The sequence below is a fragment of the Ursus arctos genome, unplaced genomic scaffold, assembly GCF_023065955.2.
Source record: "Ursus arctos isolate Adak ecotype North America unplaced genomic scaffold, UrsArc2.0 scaffold_9, whole genome shotgun sequence".
NCBI classification, from domain to species: Eukaryota; Metazoa; Chordata; class Mammalia; order Carnivora; family Ursidae; genus Ursus; species Ursus arctos.
In genome coordinates, this window is record NW_026623111.1 from 15,448,039 (window position 1) to 15,474,507 (window position 26,469).

General features: G+C 35.9%; 1 protein-coding gene across 2 annotated transcripts in view; it reads left to right on the forward strand.

Moving 5' to 3' along the window:
- The window catches only part of SLIT2 (slit guidance ligand 2), a 344,969-nt gene that overhangs the window by 219,625 nt on the left and 98,875 nt on the right, over positions 1–26,469 (forward strand). For both annotated transcript variants that reach the window (XM_026514512.4, XM_026514514.4), the window contains exons 7-11: positions 1,572–1,643; positions 4,250–4,413; positions 6,561–6,699; positions 25,164–25,235; positions 25,862–25,933. In XM_026514512.4, coding sequence (XP_026370297.2) covers positions 1,572–1,643; positions 4,250–4,413; positions 6,561–6,699; positions 25,164–25,235; positions 25,862–25,933 — 519 coding nt within the window. The remainder of the gene's footprint in view (positions 1–1,571; positions 1,644–4,249; positions 4,414–6,560; positions 6,700–25,163; positions 25,236–25,861; positions 25,934–26,469) is intronic.

Genomic DNA, 26,469 nt, shown 5'->3' on the forward strand with positions numbered 1-26,469 from the left:
AATATTAGCTGCTACAACGGAGTATCATCGCTAGCTTACCAAGGGCTTCCTGGTTCCCAGCTGTCTGCCTGCTCCTCTCCATCTCTTTTTCCCCATCCTGTGTCCTTTTCTGTACGTACAACCTGCTTCTCTCCTTGTATGTCCCCTGCCTGGCTTCCACTGGCAAGAGGATTTGCAAAGTCTACTCTAAACCTTTCTCCATGATCAAATGTCATCCACCAGCCATTGATCCCTTCGTCTTGCCTCCTTCAGCAACTTGCATGCTTTCCTCACCCCGCTATCCTGTCTTCTCTATCCTGGAATCATTTTCCATCTTTGCACTGCACAAACACAGCCCTGGGGTAGCTGTCTTGTCCCTTTCTTGTCACAGCCAGACTTCCCTGAAGGGAGGGGGAAAAAAAAAGCCCTCTACTTAATATTATTAACTCAAAGTTTTTATAATTTGTGTACTTCATCTCCCCCAGTTGGGCTATATGCTACTTTAAGACAGGGGGTGCCTGGGTGGCTCAGTCATTAAGCTTCTGCCTTTGGCTCAAGGCTTGATCCCAGAGTCCTGGGATTGAGCCCCATATCAGGCTCCTCCGCTAGGAGCCTGCTTCTTCCTCTCCCACTCCCCCTGCCTGTGTTCCCTCTCTCGCTGGCTGTCTCTCTCTCTGTCAAATAAATAAATAAAATCTTAAAAAAAAAAAAAAAGACAGGTTTTATGCCTGATTTATTTTTATACCATTCCATGTTGCCCTAAAATTAAGAACCATTTAGGAAATACTAGATGAATGAATGGGTAGTAGTCTTAGTGGAAATAGCCAAAATAATACAACAAACAGTGCCTGTATTAGGGGAAAAACAGGAACAATTTGAACCAAGAAATAATTATGCTTATTTTCACCATCTCTGCCTTGACCACCCATCTTCTTGACTCCAGCATCAAGAAACCGTGATCAGTACCACATCACAGTAAGCAAAGGACAAGATAGGTGCCTGCAACATAAAACCATTAGAATGTATTAAGCTTTTAATAAACTGCTACAGCCTGACACTTTATCCCTATCCAATGCAAATACAAAATACAGATCTCGTTCTTGGTACTCAAATTTCAACAGCAGCGTGGCCAATGTCCACAATAAAGAATACTTAGCAGGAGTCTTTGGGAGATTTCAAGTATCTTCATTTACTCATGACACTAATTACACACAGTGCCCCTCTAAGGAAATGCAACAGCTCGATTTTACTGCCTGTTGACTGTCTCTTGTTAATTCCGTAAGCAGTGTCGTAAATACACAGGCATTCATGCACATGGTGCTTAACACAACATGTGAATAGTCTAAGATATTATGGCTAAAGACATAAATCTGTCATAAATATTTGATAAAACTGAATGAACAGGAATATGTTAAAGTATAACGTTTATTTATCATATTGCTTATAATATAGGGTATTCTTTATGCCGTCTCTACCACATGGTTGTCCCGCATAAGCATAATCGCAAGGAGTTTTCTCTATATTAATATATAGAATGATCAATGAATTTTCATTATCTAAAATGTCTCACTTCTTTTTTTTTTATTCTACAGCACTCTCAACAATAACAACATTACTAGACTTTCTGTGGCAAGTTTCAACCATATGCCTAAACTTAGGACTTTGTAAGTAGCCACAATATATATATATATAAAGGTCAATTTAATCAATTAAGGGTTCCCCTAAAGTATTATTTTTCATAAACAAAGAACAGGATCATGAGTTCATTATGGGATAGAGAAGGAAAACACCACTTTTTAAAAAAGTGCTAGGTATGATATTTCAATAAATGAGCTATCATTGTGAAACACGAAAGCTTTCTTTTAAATGATATGCATTATGGGAAGTTGGGGGGAATGTTTACTTGGAGCTCTTGTGGAGGTCGCATTTCATTAAGAAATGTAAGACTCCTTGATTGGCTGTCAGAAATGATAAATGGTAAATCTTTATGATTTTATTACTGTACACCAAGCAGACCTAATAAAGCTAAACTTGATCTCCTACATTCTTTGTAATGTAAAATTACAGCATAACCCTCCAGTCCTTCTGTAACTAAGGTTGTGGCATCATTTATATTTAAAAATATCTTTTCAGGAGATGAACATTAAAATATCTTAGGTGAATACAAACTTGTTCTCTAATAAAGTATTTGCTACAGCTATTTTTTTTTTTTTCCTGTTGGAGGAAAATTAATCCTTAAAGCCCAGGGTGGGGATAGTTAGTTAAAGCATTTTCAGAGATAAGTCTCATTTGAACTGGGTTAAAGAATCACCCTGGCCTCAAAAATATGTTATATACAACATGTGGGAAATGGTGAGAAACAGAAGTAAAGCACTGAAATTCTTGGGGAAAGAAAATGTGTTTTTAAGTAGGATATAAATATAGATGTTTATTGGTTTTCAAAATAATTTTCAGTTTACGGTAGTTTATAACTGGAAATATATTACATTTATTTTTTCTCTTTAATGGAAAATCATTTGAATTGCCAGCTTTTTAATGAATTGGGTAATACCAATCTAAATGTCCTTTTTTTGGGTCACTAAAAGGTGGTGCTGTATGTATGATACAACACATCATTATCATTTCCTTGGAATATCATTTAACAAAATAAAGGAATTCTAAAAGTATGCAGATATAACATAAATTTCGTTTTCTTAGTGCACCTTATCTGGCCAAATGAACGGACCAGTGCACTCAGACTGTATTTGATGAAATTCATTTCTTAATCATTAACTTTAGCTAATTTTTTAAAACACAAAGTGAACGAGCTCATAAGTGGCAAAAATGAGGCCATTAACATTGTAGAAGCATCTATTATCTGCATTTTTGATAGTGTGCCTTAGTTTCCCATAGAAATCCATCACAGTTTGTCTTGTGAATCAGGTTTTTAAAGTTTTATATTCTTTTCTCATTTCACATTTGCGCACATCGATTTGAATCATTGTAACATGCTTGGTTTAGATGAAAATATTTCTAGAACAGTGAGGTGGTGGGTGCTATGTGGTTTCCAAAGGATGTCACTCTGACTTCCAAGCAAACTGAGCTGGAGGTCACCCAGCTTTCACAAAATGTAGCTTTTTGGTCTATGGCACACCGTCTCCCTCTTGATGCAAGACAGTCTGTTCCATATCTACAGGCTCAAGGAGAATGTAAAACAGTCATCTAACTTGAAATTCCCTTGCTTTGGTTGTTTCATTATTCTGTATTATCACTGCTACTTAAAAATTCCATTTTTATGGTCCAATTATCTTTCTGGACTGAGTTCCATGTTTTAATATCCATTACTGTTATTGGGTTAGAATTGAGCACATCAGCTAAAAAGGACTGAAATGGTATTACTGTGTCATAGATGATTCTGGAAATGATGCTTTGATTTATAGCTTTGGATGTCCTTTTCTTTAGTTTGAGAAAACATAAAAGCCAATTTGAAGTCATTTACCTAATTTAGTGGATACATTTGTCTGATATTTTATTAATGGAAAAGTGCCATTTGCCACTTGGAATGGAGCCGTGCTCTGGTGTGGATCCCTGCCAACACAGGGAGGGGGGCTCGCTTAATTCCTTCACTCCCAGACATTTATGTCTTTTCATTTCAGTTCCTGCTCTTTGAGGATAGGGCCCCAAGAGCCAAAAGCAGCTAATCCCTTTTTCTGCTATTAAACAAAAAGAAGGAAATCAGAATAGGGACCTGAAAGAAATGTTTTATATTGAATTATTATTCTATCTTGTTCAGCAAAAAATGAAAGTGACCTGCTAAAAAGATTTTGCAAGCAGTCCTCCAGAAACTAACAGCAGCAGGACTAACTGATGATTCACACTGGGAGCCACAACTTTTATTAACATGCCCCCACCCCTGCCCCACCCATTACCTCCCCTTTCCCCCACCCTACCCCAACTGGCTGTCAGTGTATTGGGACTGCAAAGCAATTTGCGTTGGACATCTCTTGTTTCTTTTTACCCTTTTGAGTGAACATAGGAAAACCATTTTTATGGTCGTGTTCGAGCTCCTGGATGTTGGCTTAGCTCAGAGGTAAATGAAGAGAAACTCGATTCTGCGGTTGTACACCAGTTTAATTTTTAGAAAACTAATCAGGTTGGGACTTCCTAAGCTTTGTCTACTGACATGTTAAGAAATAAAGCTATAGATTATTATTAAGACTTTTTTTTCCTTCAATTTTTGATGTAACTGTTTTCTGTTTTCTTGCATTAAACTTGTCTTTTTCTCCTCTAGTCGACTGCACTCGAACAATCTGTATTGTGACTGCCACCTGGCCTGGCTGTCTGACTGGCTGCGCCAGAGGCCCCGGGTTGGTCTCTACACTCAGTGTATGGGCCCGTCCCACCTGCGGGGCCATAACGTAGCCGAGGTGCAAAAACGAGAATTTGTCTGCAGCGGTAAGGGAGAAAGAACCTTTCTGTTGTCTTATTTTATGCTACTGTGTCGGAGAACTGTGGCGAATGCATGCTCTCAAAGTTTCCGTGTTGCTTGCTAACGTGTGCAATTGTGCACTAATCACTCTATGGAAGTCCTCGGTTTTAAGGATGTTGAGAATAGGTTCTAAGACGTGCGTGCGTGATTGGCAAGGACAGGTTCCTCTGAAGGGAGGATGAAAGATTTCTCAATTTTCACTCCTGGGGAAATCTAGGAAATTCCTAGACTTTAATTCTGTTTGCTGCTTATTTTCCTGTTAAGTAATAGTGTATGTCTGCTTTTATGCTAATAATTGGAAATATGGTTAATCCTGGATCCCTGCTAGGAAATTTAAAAAAAAAAAAGCTCAAAAAAAAAAAGAAAAAAAATAGCTCAACTTTAGTTGCAGAGTGACAAAGTTCTTCTCGTGAATACTAGTGGTTCACGTCTACTTCTAAGAGATAAATGACTAACTTCAGGGACGGAAATCTGGAAACAAAAATAAGGCACGGCCTATGGAAACTATCAGGAAGTCACATTCACTTAGTTCTTTCTATACGTTCGAGTGCCAATCTAGATATTTCCCATATATGTACCTCTCTTCACCTCCCCAACTGTAGTGAAAAGTAGTATTATCTTGACACTAGAGATGAAAATGCTGGGAAAAAGATGCAAAGTAGCCTTGTCCAAGATCATATAGCTGAGTCCAAGGATCTCAACGTAGGCAGTCTGCTTACCAATTCATATATATTGATATTTATGTTTATATTTATTTACAAAGTAATATGTTAATAGTATCTGATACATATTAACGTATATCTTATAAATACAGGGCTGGTTCTGCTTGAGAGGTGTCTGGTCAAAATACAATAACACAAAAATTTTAAATATATATAATGCATCACAAATAGTCCCTTAAAGGAGGCACGAGAAGTACTAGCAGAGGATTCTGATTGATTGTTGTCTTTTAGAACTTTTTATGTATTTTTCCACACTTTTTATAACCCAGATGAAATTTTCTTGTAATGTCATGAAATGGGAATGTTCTCTTCAGGTCTGGTTGCTTTTTAAAAAAATAAATAAATAATGAAATGACTAACAGTTCGTTACTAACCACTTTTTTCTCTCTTCACTTTTCCCTTCCTGTTTTCTAGATGAGGAAGAAGGCAAGTTCACGTTTCTTTTATAGACTGAGACTATTTTCTGTAAAGTTTGAGAGCTTGTTCCGAGGGCTTGGGTTAGTCAGGAGCCTGCAGCGCCCCCTGGCGTACGCGACCGCGCAGGCCCTCGCGCGGCCGATCAGAGAGGGCTTCCCTGCTCTGGTACCCACGTGTGTGCAGATGCCCATTCGTACCACACAGCCGACATTCTGTTGTTCGTCATTCCAACAGTGAAATCTCATTTCAAAACAGTTTTGTTTCCAAATACTGAGTAGTAAAAATATATACCTGCAGGTAACTACTTACGCTAACTTTGTAGGCCATGCAAAGCCGAATAAAAGAACTATCTAGATTTAACAATCACAGAATGGCATGTTACAAATTATTATCAGCACTTCAAAGACAGAGCAAAATTGGAACCTCTCAAGACGTCCAACTTAGCAAGATCTAATTTCCCCCACATTTACTGGTGCATGATTACTTATTTAGAATCAACAATTATACCTTCCAAGAGGAAAATGTTACTGTTTTCCTTTGTGTTTTTTTAAGGGTAGAGTAAGTTATGCTGCTTAAGTGTAATAAAGACCAAACTCTATTTAAGCTTATCAGAAATGAAATCTAGGTTAGTCTGAAATTGCTGCTTTTTTTTTGGAACTCAGAATAGTTTTGAATCAAATTCCAGTTTCAGGTCTGAGGTTAGCCTTTCTTAACAATTATTTCAAGTCTGAAAAATGATCGTTTTCATAATTAGTTTTAAGAATCTCATTTGCTTCATCTGAGTGTTGACCCAGAACTATAAATGCATGCTGTCTAAAATATATCTTAGAACTATAGGGCCAATCTGATGCTCCGATACTTAGAGAAATACATTTCTGTTCAATAACATGCTTTGTGGTTTGAGATAAGCTCGTGTGTTGCACAATTTGCAACTTCGGGAGGGAAACTATCATTGCTGTTTGTTTCTCTTGCAGGTCACCAGTCCTTTATGGCGCCTTCTTGCAGTGTCCTGCACTGTCCAGCTGCCTGTACCTGTAGCAACAATATCGTAGACTGTCGTGGGAAAGGTCTCCCCGAGATCCCCACGAATCTGCCAGAGACCATCACAGAAATGTATGTGCCCTGAAATTTCCTCTCCTCTCTCCACCTCCACAGTGACCCAACCCATGACTTTCTTTAGAGATTCTGGGTTTCTCACAGGCAAATGGGATCCGTTAGTTTAGACAAAATTCCTTTCAGAATTACATTGAGCCTGACTCTTGCTTAATGCAATAACTTGTTGAAGAGGCTAGCTAGGGTTTTTCTTTTCCTTAACATAGGCAGAATTAAAAGGAACACATTTGAATGTCCCTTTTCTTGGGACGGTGTTGTCAGGTCATTTAGGAAAAATAAGAGCAGGTGTACGTCGTCTGACCATTTGGGTCTGTCGATCTGCCCCTCCTGTCCACGTCCAGCTTGGAGTGAGGAAATACTAGGCGGACCAAACGGCGGTAATAAATCGTAGAAACAAGATAACTTGATGGAGTTCTGCCTCCTCAGGAGCTCGCATGTTAGAATCCATGTCACTGTTCTGTTGGAACTATGGTAGAGTGTACTGCAAAGTAGAAAAAAGGATAAAATTATAAAGTCAGAATAGATAAGAGTTTTAAATTGGTGAGCATTTTAACCTATGGGAGCCAATGGCTATCTCCATCCAAAGTTAAATTAATTGTCTTGACAAAGTATTTCTGTTTTGTATGCAGCTGCTGTGTGCATCTGTTCTTGCCAAATATAAGTCATGTGGGTAAGACAAGGTCATGTAAGATGTAAAATGAACTGCTTTTCCCACCTTGAGAAGCAAGCATGAGGGAAAATCTTTACTTCAATATCCGTTAACTAAGACAGAACCTCTTAAGCTCTCAGCCTATCCTGTTATTGGTTTAGAGGCCAATTCTTAAAGTTTAAATAAATAGTTTTGGGCATTTTAGGTTGAAATGATAAAATAAGACTAACTTCATAGAAGTCTACAGAGTAGGCACAAAAATTAAGTTATTTTCAAAAACTATTAATTTTTTGTCAGTTCGCTGCTTTAATTTGCTTTATATGAGACTCCCTTTAATTCACAAGGCCCACTCACATTATTTAAAGTATCTAATAGGTGCTTAAAAGTACGCTTAGAGCTTCGCAGGGTAAGACATGATCATCTGTAGAGTCTCTAGAATCTGTGATTTGACACAAACATGAAATAACGTGTGCACATAATAATAATATTATCATCATCAAAATTTTAATTTTGCCCATAGAAGGCATTTATAAGTATTTTTTAGCTGACCTTTGGAAAAAGAATAATATATGGTTTTGGAAGAGGCAGGTGGCATTCCACAAAAGGGAAGCATCAGGAATGAAAGACAGAGGTTGTGGGGAACATCATGTTTTAGAGATCGTACAGTTGAGCCTAATTAGAGTAACAGGTGCATGTTGGGGCGTCATGGAAAATAATGCCTCAGAAAAGACATCGCCATATAATTTTAAAGCCACAGATTAATGAAGGACTTTTATCTTAATCAGAAGCTGTAACATATGATGAACTAGGTAGTAGAAAGACATAGTAAGTTCTGTAATAAGGGAATAGTGTATTCACCTATCCAGGCGAGAGCATTTATTAAGTAAACACTTACTATAGAAAAGGTAGCATGAATTTTCCAGAGATCGTCCATCACGTGACTAGCAAATTTGACACGCAAATTAAAAGCTATGAAATGAGGTATAAATTAATACATGTTGTAAGAGAGGAACAAATGAAGTTCAAGGTAGCTATACAGAGGCGTAAAGTGGAGGCCAAGCTACAGTGGTTAATTAAGGCCAGCAAGCTTTAGTAAGACCCGCAGGCCCACCTACCATTCACCATCTGTGAGATTGCAGGCAAGGTATTCATCCTCTGTGAGACAGCCTCCTCCTCTGAAACGAAGGGTTGTTAATTTGACATGAAATCACACGTGTAGAGCTTTATGTGCTTTGCATCTAGTAGTTATTCATAGTGATACCTCCATCGTTGAAGCCCTCATATAAGAAGTTGCGTCTGAGGTAGGCCTTGAAGGATGGGTGAGGAATGGAAATGCAAAAATGAGGAAAGGGCTTTCAAAATGAAGAGAACATCAGAAGCATAGGCAATAAGAATGGAAATGCAAGATACAACCAAACAGGAGCTCAGTGTGGCTTTTGGAACCTGAGAGAGTACAGGAAAATAAAAATAGAAAGGTAGGTTGGGGCCAATTCATGGAGGGCCTTGTATAGTATAAGGACCTAAGTCTCTATTTGGAATGCATTTGAATACGGAAGTTGTTTTTGTTTTTTTTTTTAAAGATTTTATTTATTTATTTGACAGAGATAGAGACAGCCAGCGAGAGAGGGAACACAAGCAGGGGGAGTGGGAGAGGAAGAAGCAGGCTCCTAGCAGAGGAGCCTGATGTGGGGCTCGATCCCAGAACGCCGGGATCACGCCCTGAGCCGAAGGCAGACGCTTAACCGCTGTGCCACCCAGGCGCCCCTGAATACGGAAGTTTTAATCTGAATCTTCAAGAATTAATCTGACAGCTGTGTGCCAGTGGTTGTCAGAAGGACAGACTGCCAGGCATGAGGCCTTCTTAGGTGGCTATCATGTTGATGGAGGGGAGATGTCATAAGAGCAGGAGCTAAGTAGCAGTAGGAGTGATGATGTGGGAGCAGATATGGTAGTTAATACAGGAACAGAATTCATGGCATTTGGCGTTTGGTGAGATGATGGACTAATGGAGAAAAATGAACCAAAGATGATGCCAGAATTTCAAGTGTGAGGGATGGGAAACTGGTGGTTTTATCATTGTACAGAAGAGGCTGAAGGACAGGACAAAAACTGGGAAAGAAAATAGTGGTGAACAAAATGTGTGAAATCCTGAGTTGCCAATGGGATTTTTAGAGGTGGTAAAATAACACAGACTATAATAACTTAGACAAGACAAGGCCTTGAGGCAAAGATTTTGGAGTAATTAATATTATAAAATAAAAGTTGATGGTTAAATCCGTGAAATGGTCAGTAGAAAGGAGAGCAATAGAAGAGAAACCCAACAGAACTAAGTAAGAGCAGCAAAGGGCCAGAGTGAGAGAGAAAGGGGCTTAGTTTAGCTGAGAAAGGGTAGTTTGAAAAAAGACAGCTGTCACTGTAAAGGACAGACTTGGATTGATTTAAAGATGCAGAAAGCTGCCATCATTAGGGAGTCAGAGACAGTGGGTTTAGAGAGAAGAGATGAGAATGTGAGAGTTAGTAAGATCTCTGTGGGAGCACGATTGTCCTGGACACAGGAGTGGGTGGGATCAAATTCTGATTATAGGAAAGAACAAAACACCGCCATGGATTGGACAAAAGAACAGTGAGTTGTAGATATAACAGACCGAAAGTAATGTGTCACATTTAAAGTCGTTTATCTCATGTAGTCTATTTCATTTTTTACAACCGAGCGTTCCTTCTATTTTGTATGCTCTATAGATTTTGTATTATCATGAAATTTAGTAACATAGAAGTTATCCTAAATAATAATGTCCCGTCGGGTTTGCCTGTATTGAGGAGGTGGTGTACCAGATAAAGCTACAATAAATTAAATTTATAAGTAGAGATGACAACATGTGTGAAGCTCTAGGTGAATTTCACTTCTCTGATTATTCCATTATCAGCTTTATCAGTAGAGCATCTGGTAATAAATCATATTGATCTTCAACTCCAACAAAATACCCCATTACCATACATTATAGTGGCATAACTTACTAGTTTAGTAACTCATTTCTTTTATTACTCTTTTATTTTTATTAGTATAAAGAACATCAGTAAGATTGATCAAATACAGAAGTAAAGCAATACAACATCTTTTTTCATTTTTATAGATTCCAGTTTTTTTAATACACGATGAGCTGAAAATTATAAGCTCCCTACATATTTTTCAAACAAGTTTTAATCTGGATTTTACCATAAATTATAAGTAGAATTGCTTTACTGCAGTTTATCAGACATTTCATTCAATGCTGTTGAGTTGATTTCCTCCTATGTGTGATATTCCTTTATTCCTGCCACTGTCTCATAATATCATTCTAACAAAAAGAAAGTGTGTATGTGCTACATGTAGGAGTGACCTACTGCCTATTATTCTAGGTAGAGAAACTTGACTCATCCTTTTCTTTCTTCTGCGTTGTGCTTACGACCGTAATTTCACACTGCTGGTACTCGCTCAAACAATTATTTGTTAAGATAGACGGGAAACGTTCTTTTAAAGTTAGAATTGGAATAATTTGTAGAAGAAGGGATAGAAAGAGACCAGCGTTTATCTAACAGCGTTGGATGCTGTACACACATTATAGCATATGATCTTCTCATTGACGTTTGATGTGGGTATTTATGGGAATTAAATAAAATAGGAAAACGAATGCAGGAACGTATGCTAGATACATGTTGGTGGATTTCTCCAAGAGGCCTCATCATCCTGATGATCTTACTATGCTCCAGGGTCTGTCATCTCATTTGTAGGCTAGGAGTCTTATTTTAGCTGCACCGAAATATTACAGTTTGTTTTATATGTTTATTTATAATATATGTTACTTATATATTTTATATACATAATATTGTGTGTGTTCATTTAAACATCTGTCTTCCCTCCTGGAGTAGAAGCTCTGAAGCTTCTATTGAAGGCAGAGGCAGGAACTGGTTCTGTTCCGATCTCCACTGAATGAATACCCAGCAACAAATCTAGTACATGGCACCTCATAGGCACTTGATAAATAGAAAATAAATATTTATTGAGTACGTGGTTAATTTAAGCATTTACAGCAAATTGATCTCTAGAAGGAGCTGGAGGTGCCTGGATCGCTCAGTCAGTGAAACGTCCGGCTCTTGATCTCAGGACTGTGAGTTCAAGCTCCACGTTGGGCATAGGGTTTACTTAAAATAAAAATAACATAAAATATTTTTTAAAAATAATAAAAGGAGCTATATTAAATGAAATTAAAAATAAAAACTGAAGAAACAGCCTTTTCTCTCCCTGTAGAACAAAAAAATGGTGCTTTTCAGGCGTACAATAAGTAAGAGAAAATTAATAGGACAGTTAATGGAAAGGGCTAAAATAAGCTATAAACACTTCAAATTCTTTGTTAAATTTGCCTGTTCCCCATACTGGCTTGGATTCTACTCTCTGCAGGTGTCTGAGAGCTCCTTTTTTCTCTGTTCTAGGCTGACCCAGTCAGTATCTACTAGGTAGTCTCCTTCTTTAGATACGTTAATTGATTCAATCATCCTACAGATAAGTTTTAGACATCTTCTTTCTAAGGCCATACTTCTTCTGTAATGAAGCCAATAGACATTTACCTCAAATCCTCAAAGACTGACAACTTCAGCTTGCTGGCTTTTCGTGTTTTTTGTTTTTTAATGAGGCCAGAAATGTTAAGCAATCTTGTTTAAAGTGTTTCAGTCGTGAAGTGGCTAAACTGGCCTCAGTCTGAAGTTATCTGATTCCAGAGCTCATGTTCTCTTGTTGATCTAGCTGCGAAAAGAAAGGTAAACATGGCGTGGGCTTGTTGGAATATTGTAAAAGAGAGAATTGAAAAAAATCAGAAGAAAAGGCTGACCAATACTCACAAAAACAGGGCAAGAGAGACTTTGAGAAACTTACATATGAAGAGAACACAGGAGGAGCATAAAGGCAGGCATTAAAGGACAAGAATGTGTACAAAAGCGAGAGCTGTTTCACATCACTTTCTACCTACAACTACTACAGTGTCGTCTCTCCTCCTCTCTGTCACACATTCTCATATCTCCCTGGATTTTATCTGCATAGAACTTACCATGGTGTAATTTGATACTGTGATTAATGTCAGACTACCCTGAGTAGACTGCAAACTCAGGGCAGGGCTGTCTGTTTTCCTCACCATTTCTGCACCGACAGCGTGCAGGTGTTGGGGACAAGTGCAAGGGGGCCAGTGCACACAATCTAGAGAGCCTCCAAGCCTCCATTCTTCCTGGTAAACAGAAAATGTGACAAAGGAATGCAGACTAATGAAGATAAAGAGGAAAAAATAGAATGTGTATAGCATAAGGTAAAGTAAGTTTAGAAGCAAGAAGCTGTTGCCCCCACTGAGATCATTCCAGCACTCTGCTGCTTTGAACTCTGCTGGTTAAAGATGGAATGCCTGAGGCAAGTCTTACCTGTAAGACTGAATCTGGCCCATGGCAACAGAATTATTAACAGCAAATTGATTCTCTGTATAACAGATCCTCAGAATTAATTTCTTAAATTACATTTGAGATATAAAATTTGAATACGAGATGATGGATTGTTATAAAGTAGACATTTAGTTCTCTTCAATCTAGTTATAGATTTTCTGTGGCATATCACCTGTTCAGACCATTATGCAGAAGTTCCATAAATCATGGAAAATAGTAAGAACATAGGTTGTAACAATGCAGTACATCTTGTTTACTCTTATGTCCTCCTGCCTTCCCTCTTGGTGCCCTCGCTTAGGGCTCAGAAGTTGGAAACCGTGTGATTCTTTTATTTGTTGAGAGAAGTTCAGGGAGAAGTTCAAATTTGGGGAGGGAAAAGATGGTAGCAAAGTTCTCAGTCCAGGTCTTCTGAGGGTTATTTCAAGGTTTTCAGAGATGGATTGGAAATTCTCAGAAGCTAGAATACATTTTCTTGGGCTTCCTATTCAAATAGGTAAAGTGGAAAGGAAGCTCATCGTTGTGTAAACTACTGGTCTGCCTCTGCTCTGCCAGCAATAAAGAAGGTTCTTCAAAGAGATTCACAATGATGGAGGTTAGATGGGAGGCTTGGGAGTACTTTTGCTTCTTTTGTTTCCTCTGGATCACTTGCATGCATAAAGAAGTGAAAGAAAAGAGGGCTCTTGAATGGTATATCTTATTACAACCTACATTAATGATGCTGAATATAACTTCTAAAGTGCTTGTTTTTCCTCCATTTCTGTTTAGACAAACACTCTTGCCATCTACTTTCAACCTTTTTGCAGGCTATTTCTGTATTTGCCCCTTCCAAATTTTTGAATCCTTAATTCTAATAAATAACACTTGCCAAATTGAGCCCACATACTGTAGGGCAAAGTCATCTGACCTTCCATAGGCAGGGATACCGTAGTTCGATTTGATTTAACGTGTTTTTATTTTTTTAAAGATTTTATTTATTTATTTGACAGAGAGAGAGATAAGCAAGAGAGGGAACACAAGCAGGAGGGGTGGGAGAGGAAGAAGCAGGCTTCCCCCTGAGTGGGGAGCCCGATGTGGGGCTAGATCCCAGGACCCTGGGATCATGACATGAGCCGAGGCAGATACTTAACTGACTGAGCCACCCAGGCACCCTGATTTAACATGTTTTTAGGTTGCACATTCTATACTGGATTATTATGAGAGTTATGAAATCAAGCATGACTTTTTAATTATTTATCATGAATTTAGTATTGTCTCAGCTAGTAGGACAGCTATCATGTTGTGTAATTGGCTGATTTTCTTCTCATATGCCAAAAGTTTGAAAAAAAATTTTTAAAATAAATGCAGCATGCAGTTTGACTAATTTTGTAGTATATGTAAATTACCTTGACTTTACTATCTAGGCAGCATAAACTAAGTAAAGCAAATGATACCATTTTTAATGTAATTTGGTGAAAGAAATAGTCCATAATCTGAGTTTGCCTTAGTAAATAAAAAGTGCATTGATAATTTCAAAGTGACATTGTTTTCACTGTGAAAACATTTGTTTCACTATCAAAGTATTTAAAAATTTAGAGATACATCCAACTTAACAGAGTTCTCAGGTGCAAGAGAAAATAGGTAGAGTTAAGAAAATATAACAGGGAAAATTCGAGCAGTTCTACTGTAATTGACAGTTTTACTAGAGCACTTGTTAACAACTGAAGCACTCATTAGCATTTTGCAGTTTTACACATTCCTGATATTTTTCTTAACTTCAAATCCACTTGCAGAATTAGCTAGCATATAGCATGACTGTTGGCTTTAAATTTTGTATGTATACAGTTTTGTACTTTGCAGGCTAACTGATGTGACAGCACTGTCATAGTCTATGTCCAGTAGAAGTATTTAGGACCTAGTACTTTTAAAAAAGTCATCTTGCATTGTAGGTAAGGCCTTTTTTTTTATGATAAAGAAGCTTGCTTCAGACCTACTGAAACAGAATATAGGAAGCTTTTTAGTCTCTAAAGGTTAGCAGAAACCTTTTAATTCTTCTGTATTGTAGAAAATAATTTTGTTACATTTTTACATAAACCTAATTTCAAATATGGAGCTATCACTCTACATAACTACTTTGATGTAGAGAATTAGAAATACATTTACATATTTGGTTCTGAGATCCTTCCAATAGCAGAAATTTGGTATGTAGCCTCCAAATCTCATAAAGAAACTAGCTTTTCTCTGTCAAGTAATGTAGTTTTGTCTAGAAATGTCACTAAGTAAACAACCCCAGCATCAAAATAAACCACCATCAAAATATATACATAAATCCATAATTCAGCTCTGATTATGTGCTAACACAGAAAAACAAAATAGTATGATTTCTTTCTGACAATATAGGATGAGTAGTCATTTGATATAAAGGAAGTTGTTCATGCAAATGTTGGTCATCCTTATTTTTATTTCCTCATGTTTTTGGATTATATTTTCTTCAGTTTTCATATTATGATTCCATCATGAAATAAGCACCCAGAAAAAGACATCGTAATTTAGCTTCCTACAGAAAGCAGAGGGCCAATTCATTGTTCAGTAGACAAAACAAAGATCTCTATCATGTTCCCTCAGAACAAACATCTCATTTCCTTAGTTATTAGTAGCCATGCTTAGTGGAATCCCTACAGCAGCTTGGATGGTTCCAAAACAAAATAGTGTAAGATAAATTATGTAAAATAAATTTATAGATTCAACTCTACTCGTAGCTCTGTAGGCCATTATTGAGTTCACTAATAATATTGGAGTGCTCTCATATTTGTTTTGGCAGAATTTTCAATTCCATATGTATATCTTGAACAATCTTTAATTGCTATTGAATGAAATAGTGAAATAATTATCTTTAAAAAGCTACAGATATCCATTACATGCACAGAATCAGTTTTTATTAAGAATATGGGTTCATGATAAGAAAATTATTACCTTTTTCTCCCAACTTCTTTCTGTCCCCCCACAAATTTTATTGAGGGATAATTGACAAACACAATTGTATATATCTAAAGTATATGACTTGATAAATGTGTATATTGTGGAGTGATTGTCAAGATCAAGATAATTAATACGTGCATCACCTCACATAATTAACATAGTTAACTCGTGTGTGTGTGGTGAGAACACTTAAGATGTACTCTCAGTATTGTATTATTAACTATAGTCACCATGCTGTATATTAGTAGATCCTCAGAACTTTCTCTTTTTATAACTGCAAATTTATAGGCTTTGACCTATATCTTCCCATTTCCCCATCCCCACAGCTCCTGGCAACCACCATTATATTCTCTGTTTCAGTGAAATTGGCATTTTTTTAAAGATTCCACATACAATTGATAGCATGCAATATTTGTCTTTCTCTGACTTATTTCACATAGCATAATACCCTCCAGGTTCACCTGTGTTTTTGCAAATGAAAGGATTTTCTTTCTTTTTGTGGCTGAATAATGTGTGTGTGTATTACATATATGTGTGTGTGTCATATAGGCATATATGTCATATGCATATATATATGTTATATATATATATCACATTTTCTTTATCCATTCATCTGTCAAAGGACATTTAAGTTGTTCCCATAAGTTGGCCACTGTGCATAAAGCTGCGGTGAACATAAGAGTACAGACATCTCTTCAAGATACTTATTTCATTTTCTTCAGATATACACCCAAGAGTGAGATTGCTAGGTCATGTGATAGTTCTGTTTTTAATTTTTTGAGGAACTTCTGTACTGTTTTCCGAAGGGGCTGCACCAATATACATTCCCGCCAATGCTCAAGGGTTTTCTTTTCTCCACATCTTTGCCAGCATTTGATATCTCTTGTCTTTTTGATAATAGCCATCCTAAAGTTCTGGGGTGACATCTTATTGTGGTTTTGATTTGCATTTCCCTAATGACCAGTAATGTTGAGTACCTTTTCATGTATGTATTGGCCAATTTTATGTCTTCTTTGAAAAAATGGCTAATGCCTTTGCCCATTTTAAATTGGATTATTTGCTATTTTGCTACTGAGTTTTATTAGTTCTTTATATGTTTTAGTATTAACCCTTATGAAATACATGGTTTGTGAATAGTTTCTCCCATTCTGTTGGTTGCCCTTTCAATTTATTTTCTTACATGTTTTTTATTTCTACCTAACTTCACAAAAAAGCTATATATGTAACATATATTATATGTATGCATACACACATATTTTATGTGCTTTTTTGTTGAGATGTGTGATCATTTAAACAGAAAGCTATAATGGCTTTCTTAAGAGAAAGACATAGAAGACTGAATCAAAATTTTACAATATTAGTTAAAAAGAGAAAATAAGTATGGTAAAATTATAAATAAATTGGCAGAAAAGAAATAGTGAAATTTCTAGAGTGGAGATTAAGGTGGTAAGGCAAGAGAGAAACTCCAACTGGTTTCTCTTAAAAAAAAAAAAAAATCCAAGGAGTCTGATGAGTATTATTGCAACAAAAGAAGAACATGTGGGAAAATAGCATTTCTCTTTCATGCACTACATACTCAACAAATATTTTTGAGTGCCTACTCTGCATCAGGCATTATGGAAGAAAGGACACACTCCCAGCCTTCAAGATGTTTACAGTACAGAGAATTGAAACCACACAAAGAGAAAATTTGAAAACTATGCGATAAGTAATAAAATACACATAGGGAATACAGAGAAAAGAGTACCTTGGCTTGCCTGGGAGAATCAAGGAATCTCCGGGTATGAGGTTGTGTCTGGCAGGCAGAGAAAATGGTGGCTCTATAAACAGAGGAAAAAGCATGGGGCAAGTCCCAGAAAAGTTAGAGGTAGTATATGTTTGAGAAATTAAAGCAATTTTTGGTTGCTAAACATAAAGTGGAAGGCTGATCTTGAAGAATCACCTTTCCTAATAACAATACTATACAAGGAAGCATTTGGAGCACGCTAGTAGCGTGATGAGATATGTTAGTTAGAAAAATTGCCCTAAGATGAAGTGGAGAATGGTTTGAAGGGAAAGAGTACACTAGGGAAGTGATAGCAACAGTCTGTAGGGTGTGGTGAAGGCGGGCGTAGTAGCAGATAGTGATGGAAGGCAATCCCAGGAAGTGACCCTAAGGACTGTGTTTGATTCCCTAAAAACTTCTACAGAAAAGAAAATGGGGACCCATCAGAAGTAAAATAAGATCTGTGTAGACTTTAACATAAAAATTAAGACAGCTGGTGCATGGTCAAAGTGTCCTTTATTATCAGACAAATCACCAGCATATTTTTTAGGGATTAAGTTATAGATTTATGGTACTATAATCATCTGGAAAGATTGGGTTGAAAATGCATACAGTTCAAATACTACTATTGGCCACAGTGTTACCTCAACTCAAGGAGAAAGATGATGGATAATTTGGACAGTAAATCGAAGCAGAGGAAGAAGGCCAATTGCTATCTACTCATTGAGTAACATTGTTAAACAAGTGATGTGGAAAGATAGTTTGCATAATGTTTTTAAAACTAAAATTATTGCCAAATGGGCAGCTTAGCTCAGTGCCTGACTCAAAGTTAGTGTCCAAAAGGTTTTCATCAATAATGAAAAACAAAACAGAACATTTAACTATTTTTCTTTCTTGAATTGCTAAAGAAAAATTATATATGAAAGCTTAGTGTTATTGACATTATGAATCTATACTCTGTCCCCCTGAAATCAGTGAGCCATGTGGCTAAGCCCATTTTTCCCTCTAAATCTAAACCATGTGATTGTGCGTTTTGAGTGTATCTTTGCATTTGAATATATATTCGTATGAAGACAGCCATGAAAATGTTAACCTTCACTTAGGTCACTGCCTGAATATGAAGTCAGTAAGAACACACACCCTTGTGAGCACGCATACACACATTTGTGTCTTGCTTTAAATGCTTAAAGACCAAATGGTAGAAGAATTATTTCTACAGTGAAAACATCAATTGAATTTACCCTCAGGGGCAAGTACCCTAGAATGACATCACAAAAAAATAAAATAAGATTAAGGAAAAGGACAGTGTTCAGGAACAAGTCATCCCAAGGCAGGAATGGCTGATAATCAATTACTATGGACACAATCCTAACGCAGAAATGCTAGCTATATGCAGATGTCCCTCTAGAGACAAATATTCACTCAGCTGCTGAAGATAATTATTAAACTTACAAAGTACTAGAGAGACTACAATTACATAACAGAAATTGTATTTCAGTCTAAAATATCTTTCGTCATTTTATATAGATATATGAAGGATTTCAAGGCTTACATTTACTGCTAAAGCTAGAGGTAATAGTCCAGAAATATAAAGTACTTACTTTAGAATTATTATGTAATAGGCTAGAGAATCCCTAATGTCAAAGGAATATAGCTGCTTCCTCCTTTTCAAATGTTGGATTGATGTTACCTATGATGAGAATATTTGGCTACACTGAGCAGTCCAAGATTCAGAAGCTAGGGTCGTTTCACAACCCCTCCCCCCCCACACACCCCATTAAATCTATGTTCTATTCTTTGGCAGCTGTTTTTGCCATTTATGTTAAAAGCAGATGGGGAAAATGCAAAGAACTGTCAGTTTTATTGCCATGTATAATCAACATCTGGGCTGTATGTTACAGATACAATCAATCCAAACTCATACTTTACTGGTGTTGTAAAACCTTTTTGAGTTCCTAAGACAGTTTCCAAATTTGAGAAAATGCTATATATTTTAATCATGTTGATCATGGAAATTACAACATTATATATTTTTTTTCAGCCTCCATGTGAATGATGTATGCATGTATGTGTTTAACATATAATGGCTGGGTTATCTGCAAATCTGTACTGCTAATTTGTTTTAAAATGTGTTTTGGAATACTATATATTTATTTCATACTAGAGTTCAGATCATGTATCAGATTTATTTCTTTATCTAACCTGTGTGCGTGAAACTAATATGTGTTCAGACGTTTAATTATATAGTGCTGCTTATTACATGTGTGATCGCATATATACATGTATATCCCCATATTTTTATTCTTTCCCCCTTTTTCATGCAAGAAAAAAAAGCATTTTTTCTACATCTCATAATTTTTTACAAAAAACATATTTTAGAGTAGGTTTTATTTTCCTCATTTTTTGGAAGAAGAAACTGAGACAAGGAAACAAAGTAATTTTTGCAAGGTCCACAGAGTTTATCAGTGGCTGTAAAGCTCATACTTCTAATCACTAACCCATACATTTTTATCTTTTAATCACTAAACCATACATTTTTAATCTTTATGTACACACATATAGAAAACATAATAGCTCTTGGAGAGAGCTGTTTCAGCTTTGGCATGTGGATGTTATTTTGTATGGCTTGTCAACATAATTTAGTTTGAAAAATATTGAAAATAATTCCAGAGAATTGAAGACTAGTGAGCCGGAAGTGTCATTTAAAATAAACTAATATTGTTTAATATCTCGTTAATGGCTTCAGGACTAGTTGGCATTTTTGAATTCCCAGGTTGGACTGTGTTGTCTACTCTACTGATGTAAAGTCTGCTCATTAATAACCAGCATCGGGCCTCTTATGTCACAGAGCTCAAATACACCTGTACATCATTTCCATGTTCTAAGGGTCTATATAGTAGTAGAGCAGAGAGATTCCTTGATAATTTTCCATTTTCTGCAGTCTTTTAGAAAGTGGTATATATCGGTTGCACTTCATTCCCTAGGAACTCTGTAAGTGTGAAGACATGCATGATTTATTTTTTTTAAAGCATTAATTAAAGAACAAGAGAAAAAAGCTGTATGCAAGTGAGGAGGAAGGTTTTTATTGGTTAAACCTATTGTACTTCTGAAATTTTTGATGGGGTAGTTAGAAAATTGTTTCCATGTCTTATGTCATGGAACTTCTAACTAAAATTTCCTTGATTCCATGATTTTGATGAGGTGGTAACAGCAGGTTGGTTTTATATAAAATAAACACACACACACACACACACACACACACACACACACAGTGATAAAATGTTTTGGAACGGCTCACATACATTCTGTGGAGAAAAAGGTTCTGACTACTTTTACATGAAAAACATTTCCATATAATACATGGTTGATAGAATGTTCTTCCTCCCTTATTCAGTTTTTTAAATATATTTTTACTTTGAAATTCAAAATATTGAATCTTATTTTTATGAAGGACTAACATTTGGAAGGCTCTTAATTATGGTAGATTTTACCCACAGCATGCAAATATATCTTAGCCATGACACTGTCTGTTTTTGTAACCCTGGAATGTTTTTAATTAGATTCTTCATGGAACAGTGGATTCAAATTTGCACTCTATAAAATTCAGCAGATTTTATGCTATTAAAATAGAAGATTAGAGAATAGGAAAGATAGAAAATGTACATTTTATTTGCTTCCTTTTTTAACCTTCACCTAAATGCTCTAATATATCTTTCCCTTATGTTTTATAATCTGGTTGAAATACTTTCCCCTCTTTTCTATAGGAGTATGAAGACCATTTGAGATGTGTGTTGCTTGTAGTTTTTAAAATATATCCTAAAGTTCTCATGAACAGAAGGGTCCTAGACAGCTGAGTTTAAAGGAAGTAGATGTTAGTTTATTGTTTGCCCACTGAAGAGGAGAAAATGGACATTTTGAAACATTTTAAAATTTATTGGTTGACATCTGTCAGTGGTAGAATATTTTCCTGCTTGAGAATCTGTTTGAATGAAGGAGGCAATTATGTTTTGCCTTAATGAACTGCTGGTACGGTGCCATAAAAACCAATTAGCTGCTGAGTCAGTGTAAATAACCATATAAACTCTGTTTCGAATACTTTTTTTTTTTTTGAACAAAGGTTGGAAGCAAATAGATAAATAAAGAAAAGCAAGCAAATCCATTTTACATGTCATTGTTCAGCTTTCTGTTGCATATGTTATAAATGAAATGGTTTACAATGTGAAGGTTAAGTCGTGGTACATTGCAAGAGTGAATGATACATGCAACATCACTATATTATGTTGGAGTTATTATTTTTGCATGAAAATTTAACACTATTTCATCATGATTTGTCTTTGTTTTATACCTTTCTGCGCATGCATTTTCTAAAAAGTATGTAGCCTCACTTATATATCATTTGTTTGCTTTCGTAGGAATATTTATCAAAGACATAAACTGTAGATTAGACACATATATTTAGTTGTCATGCTAAAATGTATTTGAGTGCCATTAGAACAATTAGTGATCATTGTAAGTGTTCTGGATGGAGAGATTTTAGAATAATAAATGAATTTTAAAATTTCTAAGGAAACTCTTCAGTTAAATTAGATGATAGAATTATGTTATTGATATATCAGTACTGAATATATCATTTTTAAAGAACTTATTGAACAAATTAGTCAGAAGTGTAACTGTAAAATTAGCCACTTTATCAATAAAACTTCCATGAGGGTATAAACCTGTTTGCGTCCGATCACCATTGAATTCCATTCATAGAGTATGTGCTGCACAGGTGAAGTACAGAGGGTGAATGAATGAATGAATGATTACTGGTTTTCTGTTTTCAAGAACTTGAAATGATATTTACGAAAAGTAATCATTTATTATAAATTAGTTTTGCATTACTGTAGCATTGAAAAAAATCTACTAGACACTAAGAATTTTAATTTTTTCTTATCATAGCTTTGTATTATTTTGACCAGATCTTTAACAAAATGAAAGGGTGTTTCATTGCCCTGGATTCGAAGGAAGTCCTCCAGTCAATAGTGTTGCGTCTTTAGCTTGCTTTCACTGTATTTTCATCAGTTACATTTTAAGCTTCTTAAGATCTAACAAGAATGGATTACAGCAAAAAAAAAAAAGCGTCTCTAAACCATCAATTTATAACATTCTAATCAAAAGTGTAACAGTGAAATGATTTAAATGCCCTTTGTTATATTTAGAGCTTTTGAAAAAAGTACCCTTTCTCAAGACTTAGATAAATAATCCAGATGCCAAATCCATATTTTCTTCATACGATTTATTTCTTGTCTTCCGGGGCAAATCTGCCCCTTAGGAGCCAACAAACGTGGTGGAGGAGAGATATGTGAAAAATGACTAGAATACAATGAGATAGAGCAGAGGCACAGAGAAGAGGATGCCCTTGGGTATATAGAGGAAGATACAAGTAACCATACCTGAGAAAATCAAGTAAGGCTTTAGAAGGAGGCCATGCTTCAGTCATCTTAAAATAGCTGAACAGTATGATTCATAACGTAAAATTACTACTAACCTAAATGGGCTAATAATAGGGAATGATGAAGGAACTGTGGTCCATTTTGATAATGAGATGTTATAAAGACATTAAAAATAACATCTTCCAAAATATTTAATGATATTAGGAAAACTGTATGATACGATATTTGATATGAGGTGTACAACTCAGAATTCTCTATACAATACGACTTAGATAAAATAAATACTCATACCAAAAGAACCCCTAAAACTCACTGATCTGAGTGGTGCATTATGAGCAGTTTGAATTTTCTTCCTCACATATTTTGTAAATAAACTTGAATTTATTTTGAATGTGAACAAAATAATTTCTGCTTTTTGGAGGGAGAGAATCATAACTAGTGTTGCCAATTATAGAGAAAGGATTTTACCTTTTGTGTGAGAGAGGAAGGGATAGTAACTTGGGGAATAACTGGATGTAGAGGATTAGAAAGCAAATCCAGAAATTGAGAAAAAAGACAAGTAGAGAACCAGAGACATACGGTGCTATATCCATGGAAGAAGTATTGTTCCCGATGTCAAATGCTACAATGTGTTCAAGAGTGATGTTATCTGAGGAGTCCCATTGCATATAGAGATAAGGAGGTCAGGGTGAACCCTGTGGCTATTGAAGAAAGCCTGGAACTGTGAGAAGGACTTTGGAATTGGATAAGACCAAAATTTAGGCTTTTCTGTTTAACCTTCTGGGGATATTTTGTTTTGACTTGCTGTTCATTAAGTGTACGTGTTCAGGTATTACTAACATTCAGTAAAATTGAATCAATGTATATGACACAATATAGTCAATATACATATATAGTTATTGTATTTATACATAAATATATAAATATGCCAATAAAAATATTTATACCTGTCTATATATTTGTATATATATTTTTTAATCCAGGCAGGGAAGTGAAGCTCATGTGTTTTAACAGAGGGATTTAATGTGAGGAATGAATTCAGCAGTTGTGAAGGTGACACAGAGAATAGAAAGGTGCCTCCCCCTCCAGGGCTACAAAGATCTAAGAAGAAAAGGATATTATGCAAAGTCAGGAGGTGGCCCCAGCAGGAACTAAAATTAGGAAGGAGATCTGGGGGTGGGGGGGGGGCGGTGCTGGGGACATCCCCTGAGGCAGAGGAGGGGAGGATATCCCGGCTTCTGGGCTCATCTTCCCTTCAGTCTCCACTAGTGCCTCGCATTGGCCAAATTCCACCAAAGCCAAAGTGAGCCTGGGGTATATGGTTCCCAGGAGTCAGCCTCCGGGGTACAAAGAGAAAAGGGGAGGGGGATGGGAAATGTTTATCATGATGTTCACGTGGATAGAAATGAAGCTGAGAAGCAACATTTTTTGATGGATAAAATATTTACCAAAACACTTACTGAAATCTGTTTCTTTGTGTTTTTCATAACTAAGTGGGAAAAATTGTGTCTTTCTCCAATAACAGAACCAGAGAGTAGAATTATTTTCAACGCTGATGTCAGTGCATGATAAAAACACTTGTGTTTGAATGCACTTTACTACAGTGGTTTTTACACGAGATATTCAGAGTCCAGACAGTCTTACTGAAAATACCTATGATACTTAACGGTTTCGGAATTTAAGATTTACCTCATAAGAAGCTGCAAAATTAATTTTCTGAGTATAACAGCTTTTTTTCAACCTATAATATGCTTTCTGTAGAGGAAATAAAAGGTTTATAAAATTTGATATTCAACAGTAATTTCCTTTGTGAAAGAGTTACAATTATCTCTAAAACATTTTGTACATCTCTTCAGTGTTACTACATATTTCTCTTTCTGATATAGAGGTTATTAAAATGTACTCTGAAGTTAGTTTCTTACAGGTGCTTTCTCTTTTATACAAAGTCCAGACTTAAATATAAATGTTCCTGTAATGCCTAAAATTCAGGCAATTTTTATTCATTGTATAATTGCCTTGTTTTTATTCCCAATCTTGCTGCACAGTTAGGGCACAGCATTATTAATTTTAGTAGTCATTTTTGAGAAAAAAAGAATCACTCATGAAGACCATCAACTTTCCTTCTTGACATGAATCCTGGGTTTGAATTAAACATCCCCAAGAGCTCACGTTTCCATTTAAAAATTGAATTTTTTCATTGCAGACGTTTGGAACAGAACTCAATCAAGGTCATCCCTCCTGGAGCTTTCTCACCATATAAAAAGCTTAGAAGAATGTGAGTGAATAATATTCTGGAATATATGTAATTTAAAAAATTATATAGGTCATGACCAGGCAGACATTCACTTATGTATGAATATTTGAGTGTTTGACAGCTTAAATATTAAGTGATGTGACTATCTGATTGCTAGTTGTATGATACCATAATGTTAAAAGCTAAACTATGTAATATTTTAAAGTTCTCTGAAATTTAACATATTGATTCACACCCATGTGAATGTATGTGATCAATAGAGTATGCAGTCAAATCTTAGATGTTCTATTTTCAAAAATAGGACATGGCATCTCTTATAATAATTTCAGAAAAGAGCCAATAATTGATTTAAAAGTCTGATTTTTTAAAAATTGAAGATGCTTCAGATGTTTTATGTTGCAGATTTTATACGTGTATTGATAGGTGCAAAATCGACGCATAAAGGCAGTAAATAGCTTTCTCCTGCTGTAAATCCTCCCTGACATTCTATTTAATTTAATCTAACCCTATTTCTTTTTTTTTAAATGGCATAATGGATTTTATTTTTATGTTATGTTAGTCACCATATAGTACTTCATTAGTTTTTGATGTAGTGTTCCATGATTCATTGTTTGCGTATAACACCCTAACTCTATTTCTTATCTTAGTGACCTGAGTAATAATCAGATCTCTGAACTAGCACCAGACGCTTTCCAAGGACTACGCTCTCTGAATTCACTGTAAGTATTGACACATCACTGAAGGGAAGCAGAATACACAACTAATAATGGCTCCATTTTTAAAAAATATCTGAATTTAAGAAAAATTATCATTTAAGTTTTATGAATTATTAATAATATTAATTATTATCAGTCTTAATGAATTTCATCATTTTTCTGGAGGGCTGCTACCTGTCACTAAAATCAGCCTTCAATAAAATCAGCCCATTTTTAGGGGTATATATTTTAGGATTTGATAGTTTTGCTATTTAGAGAGCAAGAGAAAGAGCCTCTTTATTATTCTATATTGATATTATTGACAGTTTTTCTGTTTCTGAAATAAAGGGAAAATGTTTATTTTGGAGCACTCTGGTCATTGTTGTATTTATATTCCTCAAGCCAATAGCCACTCTCTGGGGACAGTATTAGTCCCCTTTGGAATGACATTCAGTGAAGTCTTACAGAGAACAGTTGAAGATGCCCAGTGAGGGGCCCCCTTGACTCCCTGCTTCATCTCCTTAAGATTTCCCTGAAAGAATCAGCTTTACTCTCTCAAA